Source organism: Crinia signifera, chromosome 2 (assembly GCF_055691185.1).
Source record: "Crinia signifera chromosome 2, ASM5569118v1, whole genome shotgun sequence".
Taxonomy (NCBI): domain Eukaryota; kingdom Metazoa; phylum Chordata; class Amphibia; order Anura; family Myobatrachidae; genus Crinia; species Crinia signifera.
In genome coordinates this window covers 84,205,204-84,218,955 of record NC_139218.1, presented here as the reverse complement: position 1 = coordinate 84,218,955, position 13,752 = coordinate 84,205,204, and the positions used below count along the sequence as shown (strand labels likewise).

General features: G+C 45.9%; 1 protein-coding gene across 4 annotated transcripts in view; it reads left to right on the top strand.

The window, feature by feature from the left end:
• PCYT1B (phosphate cytidylyltransferase 1B, choline) overlaps nt 1–12,300 on the top strand; it is a 105,321-nt gene extending 93,021 nt beyond the window's left edge. Inside the window, exons 6-8 of one of the 4 annotated variants that reach the window (XM_083172523.1) lie at nt 3,264–3,406; nt 4,888–4,977; nt 11,949–12,300. In XM_083172523.1, the coding sequence (XP_083028649.1) occupies nt 3,264–3,406; nt 4,888–4,977; nt 11,949–12,200 (485 nt within the window). In that variant the 3' untranslated portion in view covers nt 12,201–12,300. Of the gene's footprint in view, nt 1–3,263; nt 3,407–4,887; nt 5,077–11,945 lie in introns of all 4 variants that reach the window. The other 3 variants (XM_083172522.1, XM_083172521.1, XM_083172520.1) reach the window with 3 other exon arrangements.
• The last annotated feature ends 1,452 nt before the right edge of the window (nt 12,301–13,752 follow it).

The window sequence follows — 13,752 nt, the reverse complement described above, 5'->3', positions numbered from 1 at the left end:
TAAGAGTATCTTTATGTCTATCCCATGCATGTTTTGTCTTAGCCTCTACCACCTCTGATGGGAGGCTATTCCACTTGTCTACTACTCTTTCTGTGAAGTAATTTTTCCTCTGATTTGTCCTGAATCTCCCTCCCTCCAGTGTCAGTGCATGTTCTTGTGTTCTAATACTTCCCTTCATTTTGAACAATGTTTCCGTCCTGGACCTTGTCAAAACCCTTGATATATTTGAAAGTTTCTATCATGCTCCCCCTTCCCTTCTCTGCTTCAAACTATACATATTGGGGTGTTTTAGTCTTTCTGGGTAAGTTTTGTGATGGAGGCCATGTACCATTTTAGTTGCCCTTCTTTGTGCCGTCTCTAGTGTATTTATATCCTTTTGGGGAAAAAATTGGCATTAAACTGTAATTGCAATGCTCTTGACCATTCCTCTAGTCTAGTATATAGGGGGAATTTGGTGAGCAAGTCAAAACCTTGAGCTCTTTGTCATGTTACTGAACAATTGTAGTCTGGTGGGGTGTATTATCCTGCATTGCATAGCCATGAAGAGTTGTACTTGGTTTGTTAAATTATTCAGGTGGGTGTCGGATGACTGCCCGACAGGGGGGATCCCGACGGTCTGTATCCCGATGTCGGAATCCCGACTGCCAATGCTCCAAATCCTGACTCACAGGGGCTATTCAATTAAGAAAAGACCATTTTTTTAGACAGTAATCCCTGGGAGGGTGCTGGACAGTCATTTACCTGACGTCGGGATCCCGACTGTCAAGACGCCGGCAGCCGGGTGCCCGATGGCCACCAGCTATTTTCCCTCGGGGGGTCCACGACCCCCATAGAGGGAGAATAGAACAGGTGGTCGCGTAGCAAGCCACCGTGCCCGCAACGTGGCTAGCGCAGCGAGCCCACAAGGGGCTTTTTTGCGCTCGCCATGCTGTCTGAGTACGGGCAGTCGGGATCCCGACGTCGGCCTAATGACTGTCGGGATCGCGACTGTCTGAGCCCCTACCACACCCCCCCTGGGATTCATGTAATTATAATTCTGGTGTGATCAGTGTATATGTATAATATAAATTTGCTCATAAACAAAACATGGCTACCTGATTGGATGCCCTTACTTACTGTAGAAGAAATTCTGCCGCTGGGAGATCCTTGTCTTTGAGTAGTCTGCAGAGTATATTTTAAACATTGTAAACAGGAACAGTGCAGAATGAACTTGGAGACCTGGAGCTAAGTACTATTCTCAGATAGAGACCTGAAGTCAAGGACTAGCCTGATCTGCTTCAAAGTGATCATATCCCCTTAACACTGGAAGAATCAGTGGGTCACCTAGCAGAATCCAATACAGCCACATCCATGTATGCCAGCAAGATGTTACACTTGCTGCTGCAGTGAACAGATGATGCATGGTGATATGGCACCGACGGAGACAGTAAATGGGGCTGAGACCCTGATGTGCGATAGGTACAATAGATTGATATAACAGTTAATTATATATGCACACTTATACCATCCATCCAGGCAAACAATAGACCAATACTCGCATTAAGCATGAAGAGAATAATCAGAATATCACATATGCCCAACAACCAATTTGACTGCTCTTTGGCAGTGTTCCTCTGGAGACTATGACGTCATTGCTAGTAAGCTAATATACATAGTCTCATAGGATGCCAAACAGTTCATCAGTGAAGCAATAAATCATCATTACATTTCTCATTGTTGTGTTTTGTTACAAATCAGTCACCGCTGTGTGTGACTCATGTAGTTGCCTATCATACCATGTTTTTTATGGCAGGCATGCAGGGTAGCCGAGAGGAATGCCGGTCCCCTGTAATATTTTGGGGACGTGGCCTAATCGCGAGAGGGATAAGTGAAAAATCACTTTAAAGTCGAAGGGGAGTGTCATTGTCACACTCCCACCCCCCCTCAGCAGTAGCAGAAACAGCAAACACCTACAGCATATGCTGTGCTGACAGAAGGCTCAGCATGAGCTCTCTAGCTGTCAGTGAGACGCTCATGCTGAGCCTGCTCTCAGCACAGCACATGCTGTAGGGTGTGCTGCCCAGAAGTGACGGAGGGGGAAGGATGGGGGATCAGACCAGGGCCCCTGCTGGGCCCCTCCAGCAAGCCTGGGCCCGGGTAATTAGTACCCGCTCCCCCGCCTCTCGGTGGCAGGCATGTGAGCATTGCCCATACAGTTCTCTGACACCGCCATGTGTCCTTTATGATTATTACATTCTTGCATGGGCCTGATTTATGGGTGCAAAAAAGCACCGAAATGGGCAAAACCATGTTACACTGCAGGTTGGGCAGTGGTAACATGTGCTGAAAGATTTAGCTTTGGGTAGGTTATATTTTTTTATGTGCAGGTTAACTATTGGGTTAGGGCTTAATTTGGTCCATGAGAGGAGGTCGAACTAACTTTCCCTGCCATCACCCGCTCCACTTAGGTGGAACCTGGGCCAGTGCCAGCGCTTTTGGCATCCCCTGCGAACTATAATTTTGTGGGCTACCTCCCTTTATTTATAAAGGGACAGTGGTCTCACAAAGAGGCAGTGTAGTCACACAATAGTACCCCCAATTCAAATTACGCTATACAGTAGCACAATCATATTCACATTACACTGTATTTAGTGCCTTGGTTTCATATTACACCACATACTGTAGTAGTGCCCCTTATTCACGGTACGAAACACAGTAGTGCCCCTTATTCAAGTGACATTACACAGCAGTTGTCAGGAGCTGTGGTGATCGCGCTGCAAGCATGCACCTTTTACCGGCACGCTGGTGTATACTCCGCCACAGATTGTCTGCCAGCGCTGTCTGGCATGAAGTCCCTGTGTCACTTCTGTATGTGGCTGCTTGTCACCCAGCATTCTCCGCAGTCAGCTTACTCCTGCACACTTATTCAGCAACTCCTGGGGTTAGCAGCAGGGGATGCTGGACATTCCCTTGCTCCCTCTCCTGCATTCCCCTGGCCCTCCCTTCCCGCCGCAAACGGCTCGGCAAGTGTGTAACTGGCCAAAGCTGTTTGTTGCACAAACTCCGACCATCAGGGCTAGGGCCGAATTCAGATTGCAACGAGCGATCCTGAATCAGCCACTGTATTTCTACATTGTTTACATTATTTGTTAGAAAGTCATGAAAAAATATCAAATTCTGCGATTTTTGGCAAAAATAAACAAGTGGTGGATTTTCTTATTTTAGGAAACATATATGCTGCCAAATGAAATTTTATGATACAGTATCTTTCCTCTCTGTGACAGGCATGTTTGTACCAACACAGAGGACAGACGGTATCTCAACGTCCGACATAATCACTACAATCGTCCGTGATTATGATGTTTATGCCAGGCGCAACCTTCAGAGAGGATACACTGCAAAAGAGCTAAATGTTAGTTTCATAAACGTAAGTATAAAACCTGTAGGCAATGTGGGTTACATTAGTAGGTTCATATTTTTCACTGTTAAACACAGTGTTTAAGAAGGTTCTCCATTTCATTTGCTATAGCTATACAGTCAAAATTGGGGATACAATGCTGGATATAACTTCCTGTTGGCATTTCAGATGTACTTTGATGGATTCTCGAGAGATTAGATCCGTAATCCCCTCCTAAACCTAAATGAATTTTATACATAATGTCAGAATTAATTTCTTATTATCTATAGTAATGTTTTAGTGTTAAAAATCTCTGTAAGAGCACTGGAGAAAAATGGCATCACATTAACACAGCGGCCGACTGATGAGATGCGGAAGGTAAGCAATGACACAAGGGTCTCTGTTATTGAAATTAAAGATTATACCAAACATCCAATGTTTTTATCAATTTCAATCCAAATACATTTTTGAAAATATTATTTTGTCAGATTTTTTTTTTTACACATATCATTATCTAAATATGATGAATGGGATATTTTGAGGATACACAGTTTTATGTATTATGATCATCAATTTGTTCACACATATCAGTGCCATTGTTTTGACTCACTAGTGGCGCAACAACCAGTATGGCCCCATTATTTGGTAATCATTTTTCTGGCAATTTGTATGAACAATTGAGGCTATGAGGGTATTTAATTTTCCCAAATCTTTTTTTCTGCTGAAAATAGGCTGATTTTAGACCGATGGTCATTATCAGGTTATCCAATTAAAGCCCGTATTTTTCTGGAGCAAAATATCCCATTTTCATGTGATAACATATTAGGGGCCAGATGCACTAAGCTTCAAAAGTGATAAAATGAAGAGTGATAAACAACCAACCAATCAGCTCCCGTCTGACATTTTTCAAACCCAGCCTGTAACATGACAATTTGAAGCTGATTGGCTGGCTGTTTATCACTCTCCATTTTATCCCTTTTTGAAGCTTAGTGCATCTGGCCCTAGATCCGGGATAAGTTTTCGGATCTGGCTCTGAGGGCTGCTTTTCAGGGATTATTCTTCATCTCCCTGAGGCACAAAAAACATAATCCCTGATAAATTCCAGTTATCGGAGCTAATTGAATAGCCCCCTGGGAATCCATTAGTTGAGTTAATATACTGTAGCTAATTGGATAGCCCTATATGACCCGGTGTGCTCTATTAACTGGTAAATTAAATATTCATATTTAGGCCGGTATCCAATTGTCAGTGTTAATTTACTGCATGTTAAAAACTGGATAAAGTAGCCCAATAGTATATTGGACTATCCATTTTTATGTGCAGTAAATGACCTGTTTCTGGGCGATAACACATTGGATCTGGCATAAGTTCCTAGACCCAGTCATTATCGCACAAAACAGGTCCCTGGGGTCTGTTTATCATGGATTACGCTTTGAGTGTATGAGGGGTGATATTGGGAAATATCTTTAACATTTATAATAACATTTTGATTTTACATTTTGTATCGTCAGGAGAAAAAATACAAATTTCAAAACCAGGTGGACAAAATGAAAGAAAAAGTGAAAAATGTGGAAGAAAAATCTAAAGAGTTTGTGTACAAGGTAGAGGAAAAAAGTCACGATCTGATTCAGAAGTGGGAAGAAAAGTCAAGGGAGTTTATTGGAAATTTCCTAGAGTTATTTGGCCCTGATGGTGCCTGGGTATGTTCACGGATTGCTTTGCCCTATTGCCATAGAGATCTTTTAACCTACTCATAAGTTTATTTATGGATTTTCTTCAGTATTTGCTTCATATATTGTTTTTATTGTTTTAGCTTCCTTTTCTGCTTTTCAGCTATGACTTTATATTAGTAAAGTATAGAAGAAAATCAAAAAGTAAATACTGAAGGAAATAGCAGTCTGTAGAGGACAAAAGGAGATGTTGTCCCAAAAAATACAACAGTAAAGCGGAAAAAGAAAAAGGTAATGCTAATGGGGCCTACACACAATGCGATTTAAGGACATTTCTAAGCGATCTGTCTTAATTTGTCTAGATTGCTTAGAAAATGCCGACGTGGTATTTTGTGACCTACCATCCACTAGGGCATGAAGGGAGAATAGGATAGTGTGCTGAGCATAGCGAGGCACCGTGCCTGAAGCATGGCGAACGCAGAGAGCCATGCGAGGGGACGTGGTACACTTTGACCATGTTGACATATGGGACAAAAAAGCGAAAAAATTCATGTCGACCTTTTGGCTGTAGACCTAGCCATTGTCGAACTACTTCTTGTGTCGACCTTCCATCCGTGTCGACAGTAGGCATGTCAACCTAATATTGGTCGACCCAATGACCCATACCCCAGCACACATTGCTGTGCACCGTCAGGAGGGAGATAATACCTTTTCTGGGCTGCTCTACCTCCTCTCTCCCATAGCCCATCTGACTCCAGGGCCCTCTGTCCTTCTGCACCCAGTTCCAGCCAGTACAGTGCATGGCTTTGTAGCTGGCCCCTCCTCTGGGACTATCACTGCACCATTCCTACCTCCCACTTCATATGTTCCTCGCCTCTACCCCATCCACCTTTGTCTAGATCTAGCCCCCACAACACAAATACATACAGTACAATAAATTTTTTGCATCAACCAATTATTATATGCCTAAAGAGAAGGTCACTGCCAGTCATAGTGAAGCCAGTGCAGTCTCATGGACTGCATCTGGCGTCATTGACACTGAGCTGAATATTGTTTTAAAGTCAGGAGGAGGGGAGCTAGACTGCACACCCTAATTCAACCAGAATTAGAGGTGCTACCGTACTTGTAGTTGCACACAGAAAGAAGAAAATTCCACGTGCACACTGTAGGCGCCAAGCTCGGCTATTATTAATAATAATGATAATGATAATTGTGAACTCTGCAATTTAGCAAAACTGAGGTGCTTTGGCCAAAGATAAATGGGCCCATACACTGCATCCAGGTGACCTCATCATCAGGTAGGTCCCTAACACCGAGGGGTAAATTTACTATACTGTAGCTCTATAAATGATAAGAGGTGGTGTTGCCCATAGCAACCAATCAGATTTTTTGATAATTTCTCTATTGCATCCTAAAAAAATGATGAAAAAATGAATGGTTGCTATGGGCAAGATCGCCTCTTTTAAATGTTAGAAGATTTAGTAAATATACCCCTAAGCTACAAGTCCAGGGCATGAGACCAACCAAGTCAGCGCAGGCCAAAAGCTCCGAGGCATCACACAAGTGAGAGGTAAAAGTGTTAGTACGTAGTTGAAAGGTCATATTAATAGGTGTTACATTGGTGAGACAAAACTTAGCTAAAAAGGTGCTAAATGAAATGTGTCCCAAGGCAACCAGGCCATACCAACCCAGGGGAGCCCCACACCCCAAACTCATCCCCAAAACTGACAAATTGTATAAATGTATTCACATCTTACCATAATAGGTCCTTACCCAATCTGCAGTGTACAAATACTAAGGAGGGGCGCTAGTCCAGCTGAAGGAGTCTCTGCCTTCATGTGTGTGTATGTATGTACACAATATAATTGGTACTTGTTTCCTAGCACGGCCACACCGATTTACATCGGGGTGGTCGTGTCGGAAAAATCGGGTCGATCGCATCGCATGCGATTTGGTCGCATGCGATGCGATCGACGCGACCGACCGATTTTCGACCCGATTTTTTTATTGAATGAAATGTAAATCGGGTCCCTGGGACCCGATTTTACATTGGATTCAATGTAAAATATCCCCAACCCCCCCAAATTTCACGGCGTACACCCCACCCCACGATAGACGCCATCCCGAAGCGTGGCGAGCGCAGCGAGCCCGCGAGGGTCGGCGGTGCGCGTCCTCCGACCTTTTCATTCCCCTACTATCCACGTCGGCGTGGAGTTGAGAATAGAATAGTGTGGCGAGCGCAGCGAGCCACCGAGCCCGAAGCGTGGCGAGCGCAGCGAGCCCCGCGAGGGGACGCGTATACCTGTAAAGTTATACGCGTCCCCTCGCGGGAAAAGGTCGGAGGACGCGCACCGCCGCCGCTCGCCACGCTTCGGGTTGGCGTCTATCGTGGGGTGACGACGGGGACATCTATAATGTGAAATGGGTCATATTGGCCCATTTCACATTTTTCAAATTTTTTCATTGAAGCCTATGGAAAAATCGGGGGCATCGCGTCGGGACCTATGTTAATGGTCCCGACCGACGCAATGCCCCCGATATTTTACCTTTCCCGACACGATTTCAATGTTAAAATATTTTTTAACATTGAAGCCTATGGAAATATCGGGGGCATCGCGTCGGTCGCGTCGGGACCAATGTTAATGGTCCCGACCGACGCGATGCCCCCGATATTGTGTCCTAGCCGGCAAAATGGACCTGATTTCAAAGGAAATCGGGTCCATCGTATGGATCGTGTACCTTAACTTAAAGGTACACGATCCATAAGATTGTGGCCGTGCTAGGAAACAAGTACCATATAATTTTTAGGGGACGGGAGGGCTAGACTGCACACCCTAATTCCAAACATAGGTCTTTATTCTGGTTGACTCGCAAGGCTGCGAATTTCCCAGCCTTGTGAGTCCCCCAGACACTGCCTGTACACCTGTACCGGCCCCCAGACACCGCCTAAAATCCTGGGTCTGCGAGTGGTGTAAAAGGTCGTGAGACCTGGAATTTCAACCTGGCAAGCACTCATGGTTGAATACATGCCTCACATAACCTGACATAACCCACCCGGCATTATGCTGGGTCGGGAAGCCGGTCTGAAAGGGGTCGCAAGCCAGGGCTTGGAGCCGAGTCCAAAATCCTGGGTGCCACCCAGGCTTGCAGTTGTAAAAGTGGTATTAATCAGTTCTAGGGATGTTTGAGGCACGCATTGGGGCATCACATTGTGGGCGAGATGTATCAAACTGAAAATGCGGTAAAACACCGGTTTTACCGCATTTTCCAATGTATCAAAACTGATACCGCATTGAAGGGTATCACCACCTTTGGGTGGCGATACCCTATAGAAGCCTATGGGCTTCTTTTCGCCGCCCGCCGCCTCCAACGCAAACCCGCCACCTCGCCGACCCCCCTCTGGCTTACCTTCCTGAAGGGTCCTCCTGGACCCCAGAAGGTAAACCCCTCCTCCCTCTAGTGAGGCAGCCGGACATCCTTCGGGCTGCAGGGGGGAGGAGGAGGCGCTGGGGACAGCCTGCTTAGCTGTCCCCGGCGTGAGGGGAGAGCCAGGCGGCAGGGAGGTGACGGAGACCCCCCCACACCAGAGTACAGGTATCCCGGGGGGGGCTCCGTCACCGCATCGCGATGCCAGCCGCATATGATAGTACATATGCGCTGGGATCGCGGCGGACAGCCGGAGAAGGGCGGTGAAGTATTTTAATACATCCCGCCCTGTATATTTAATCTATCACCTTTTCAGCATCTTATTTCCTTAGATTTTTTCTATTACCAATGTAGCACCCCACATAACATCTTAATACATACCTTTTGCTTCTTATTAACACATACTAACACTAACCTCTCTCTAGTGTGATGTCTCTGGCATTTGGCCTGGGGATCCTGCGCGCTGGATTTGTACCTTAGTGTTATGACCCACCTAATGATGAGGTCACCTAGGTGGGCACATATAATATGCCAAGCACCTAATTTTTGCTCATTGTTAAATTGCAGCGTTTATTATTATTATTGCTATTAACGCTTGGTGCCTATGTGCAATTTAACTTCTTTTGTGTGGAACTACAGTCAGGAGAGCAGCTGCTGCAGGTAAGCAGCAGTGCCTTGGTTATCTCCAACCAGGAACCTCTTGTTGTGGCCTGGTTAATTATGCTAACAGTTATCATATTAAATGTACTTTGCCTGTAAACAGAGCAGGTGTATAGACATCCTGTGGTTTTTTCAATAAGCTTATTGAACAAATAAATGACATCTGCAATCTCCGCGACAAAAGGAATAATAGCAATCTTTGTAGTTGCCACATGCACTGGCTGGTGGCCACCACACAGCCAATGTATCCGTAGGAGACCTGTAATGCTCAGCTAGACACCGCCAATACCAAGTAGTCATTGTGTACTTGCCAAATTGAACATTGAGTCAGAGGGGATTGACGCTGAGTAGTAAAACTGTTAGAATAGTTCTGGAAGGCTGCAGAGGATAATTGCTGAACTATCCGGCATAATTACAACTGTGAGCAAACTGGGAGTGTGCCTGTGTGCCGGCGCTGTGCTGTATATACTGCTCTGACTGATGTTAGACTGGCAGCTCAAAATAACAAACACAGCAGGAACACAAGATGATGGGGCCAGGGCATCACAAGTATCCAAACTCAGGGAAGTGCAGGTAATCTGATATATGGCAGGAAAGCTGTACATGGTACAAGGAGCAATATCTGCTCTTAATGCTTGTCTGCTCGACAGTAAATAAACAGAATTCTCTCTTAGTTAACCCTTCAATATCTGCAATGGATACCAACAGCTCAGGCCCCCAATAGTGGGCACATTGCCTCTATTCTGGGGCCTTGGCATTAGAATATACAGCCTAACGTTGCATAAAATTGGCAGTCTAATCATTTTTAAAGGCAGGATCAATTCATATTAGAATTAAGCAACAGTCTTTTAAACCCCCCGACCCATTCTTTTCATAGAGACCAAGGCTATGTTTTTCATCCACTGTGCCAATGCCTTGAGCTGTTCTCAAGTGTGCCCCCAGATCTAGAGATGCCCAAACCAATTTACAGCCACCACCAGTTCAACTGTTATTTACTGGTCTCTTCTTTTTATGTAAAGGGCCAATGTATTTTATTTTTGTTACCTGTGGGGACCAGTGTGATTGTTTTTTATATGGGGGCCAATGGGTTTGTTTTTTTCCTGTGGGGGCCAATGTGTTTTGCTCTGTGGGGATGTCATTGTTATTCAGGGTTGCCGACTTTAAGATTCTCCTATCCGGGAGAAGCCCGGAGAGGAGAGTTTCAGCAGCCGCTCAGGGGGCGGGGCTTATGAGTGACATCACTAAGCCCCGCCCCATGCTGGTAAAGCAGGGAATTCACGGATCTACGTGGAGGGGGCGGGGCTAAAATGATGCGATTTTGCCGTTTTAGCTCCGCCCCCTCCTCTGAGACCCGAGGATTGCGGCATTTTAATGCCGCGATCCGGGGGACAGCGGGGGTCCCCCCTGAATCCGGGAGGGTTGCCCACCCTTCCGGGGGGCCGGGAGGGGGTCCCGATTTTCGGGAGACTCCCAGAAATTCCGGGAGGGTCGGCAACCCTGTTGTTATTTAGTGTGCCGCAAGGTAAAAAGGTTGAAAATCACTGCTTTAGGAGATACAGTCGCTAGGTTGACACTATTAAGGTCGACACACATTAGGGCAACCACAAAAGGTCGTCATGGCTTAGGTCAACACATGAAATAGGTCAACAGGGCTCAATTCGACGCAAGCATTAGGTCGACAGTCAAAAGGTCGACACAAGTTTTTCACGTTTTTTACAAAACATGTGGTATTTCCTACCCTACCATCCACACTAGGGCGTGGAGGGAGAATATAGTTGTGTGCCAAGGGCAGCGAGGTACGTGACCGAAGCATGGGGAGCCATGCGAGAGGATGCAGTACACTGATACGGTGTCAATGTCGACTCGAAATTCGAGACCAAAATTTTTTTTTAAACTCCTTTTGAGTATTAACCTTCCCATTGTCGACCTAATGCTTGTGCTGACATTCTGACCCTGTCGACCTTAGCCATGTCGAGCTATTTCATGTGTCCACCTAAGCCCTGTCGGCCTTTAGTGGTTAACCTAATGTATGTCGAGCTTTATAATGTCGACGGGTACTTATGTAGTATCTGGGCTGCCGATTTTTTGATTGTATGCCTTAAGTTAAGGCATACAATCAGATGCGATGCGATGCGATATCGCATCGCATCGCATCGCATCGCATCGCATGCGACCATCGGATGCGATGACCCCATTTTTCCATAGGAATCAATGTTAAAATGGACTGAGTCCATTTTAACATGGAATTCAATGGGAAAAAGGGGTCCTTTTCATACCCCTACTATCCAAGTGGGCATGGAGTTGGATATAAACCTGTGGCGAGCGTAGCGAGCCACCGAGCCCGAAGCGTGGCGAGCGAAGCGAGCCCCGCGAGGGGCCGGTATTCTGTGTCCCCTCGCGGGGCTCGCTACGCTCGCCACGCTTCGGGCTCGGTGGCTCGCTACGCTCGCCACAGGTTTATATCCAACTCCATGCCCACTTGGATAGTAGGGGTATGAAAAGGACCCCTTTTTCCCATTGAATTCCATGTTAAAATGGACTCAGTCCATTTTAACATTGATTCCTATGGAAAAATCGGGTCATCGCATCGCATCGCATCGCATCGCATCGATGGTCGCATGCGATGCGATGCGATGTGCCCGATTCGACCCGATTTAGAAATCGGCAGCCCAGATACTACATAAGTACCTGTCGACGCAATGATCCATACCCTGCTAGAGGGAATCATTTGCAATTAGAAATGATAATGTGGACATGAGTCAGATACCATATTATACCAATCTGCATTGCTGATAGTGTTTATTTGCTTCCAGAAGCAGATGTTCCAGGAGCGGAGCGGGAGGATGCTCCAAGCACTGTCCCCAAGGCAGAGTCCTTCCAACAGTCCTACTCGGGAACGTTCTCCATCTCGCTCCCCGTCACCCACCTTACCATGGATGCTCAGTAAGCCCTCTCCTCCCTTATCGCCAAAGGGTGCCGCATCCGCCTCCATCAGCAGCATGAGCGAAGGAGATGAAGATGAAAAGTATCACGTACAAGAAATGTTTTCCAACAATGACAGCAGTTAAGCTTTCCTTTCCATATAGGACATTGCTTAGTTGGCTTCTCGCAGTTGAAGGTTAAAGTACAAACAGATTTTCTATAGAATAAAGCTTATTTCTGAGGATTCAGACCAAGAGTGGTGCCTGGGAATTCACACATAGACAATTCTCGGGTACCTAAGATGCTGAGAATAATGTTTATGAAGGTAACTTTAGACTTTATCCAATGTTAGTCATAAATTCCCATGCCAAAACTGTTTGCTAATAAACCTGCAATATCAAAGTCTAAATGACAAAGACCAAAATGTAATATATAGACAGCAGATATTATTCCGGGTATTATGGGCATGTCGTTTATGATTGAATCTCGGGCATTGGAGCAAACTATGCACATGAAATACATTGGTAACAATCAGTCTATGACATAAACCGTATGGGGACAATTCAATGCGATGCCAGACTGTGAGGTCAATTTACTAAAGCTTCTACAAATAAAAAGAGGTGATGTTGTCCATAGCAACCAATCAGATCGTAAGGATGCAAGAATCTGATTAGTTGCTATGGGCAACATCATCTCCAATAAATGGGATGGCTCAAAGTCAGTGTCTAGTTAGACAGTCAACAGGTCAACTGTGACAAAACTTCGACAGTCAATAGGTCGACTTTGACAAAAGGTTGACACAAGCAGAAGGTCGCCATGGAAAAGATGGATACGGGAAAAGGTTCATGTATATTTACACATTGTTATTAAATGAAGCATCAGTTCTAGAAGAGTATAGAATTCATGGGGGTTTTGGGCATCTATTTTTCCCCGTCATAACAGGATGTTTGGTACTTGTTTCCTAGCACGGCGCCCCCCCCCCCCCCATGTCCTTCGTAGGGCATCTGATCGCATCGCATGCCATATAGCAGCATACGATGCATGCCATGCGATGGGTTTTTTAATTGTACAAGTACCCTGATGGGTGCTTACAATGTTAAATGCACCCCCACTATCAACGCAAAGCCAAAGCGCAAACCCGAAGCATGGCGAGAACAGCGATCCCGCGAGGGGCGGCGGTACGCGCCCTCCGACCTTTTCATACCCTCACTATCCACGTCGGCGTGGAGTTGATTTAAGATAGTGTGGCGAGCGCAGCGAGTCCCCGAGCCCGAAGCGTGGCGAGCGGACACGTATTACTTTACATGTATTCGGCGTGCGCTCGCCACGCTTCGGGCTCAGTGGCTCGCTGCGCTCACCACACTATCTAATATCAACTCCACGCTGACGTGGATAGTGGGGGTATGAAAAGGTCGGAAGGCGCGTTCCGCCGACCCTCGTGGGCTCGCTGCACTTGTCACACTTCAGGTTGGCGTTGATCCTGGGGGTGGCGTCGACAATTGGGGGCCATTTAACATTGTAAGGACCCATCAGGGTGCTTGTACAATCAAAAATCGTATACCATCACATCGTATGCCATTGTATGGCATACAATGCGATGCGATATTTTATTGTACAATATCTCATCGCATACCTTATTTAGTCTAATGGTATACGATGCGATGGGTGCCGTGCTAGGAAACAAGTACAGGATGTTTA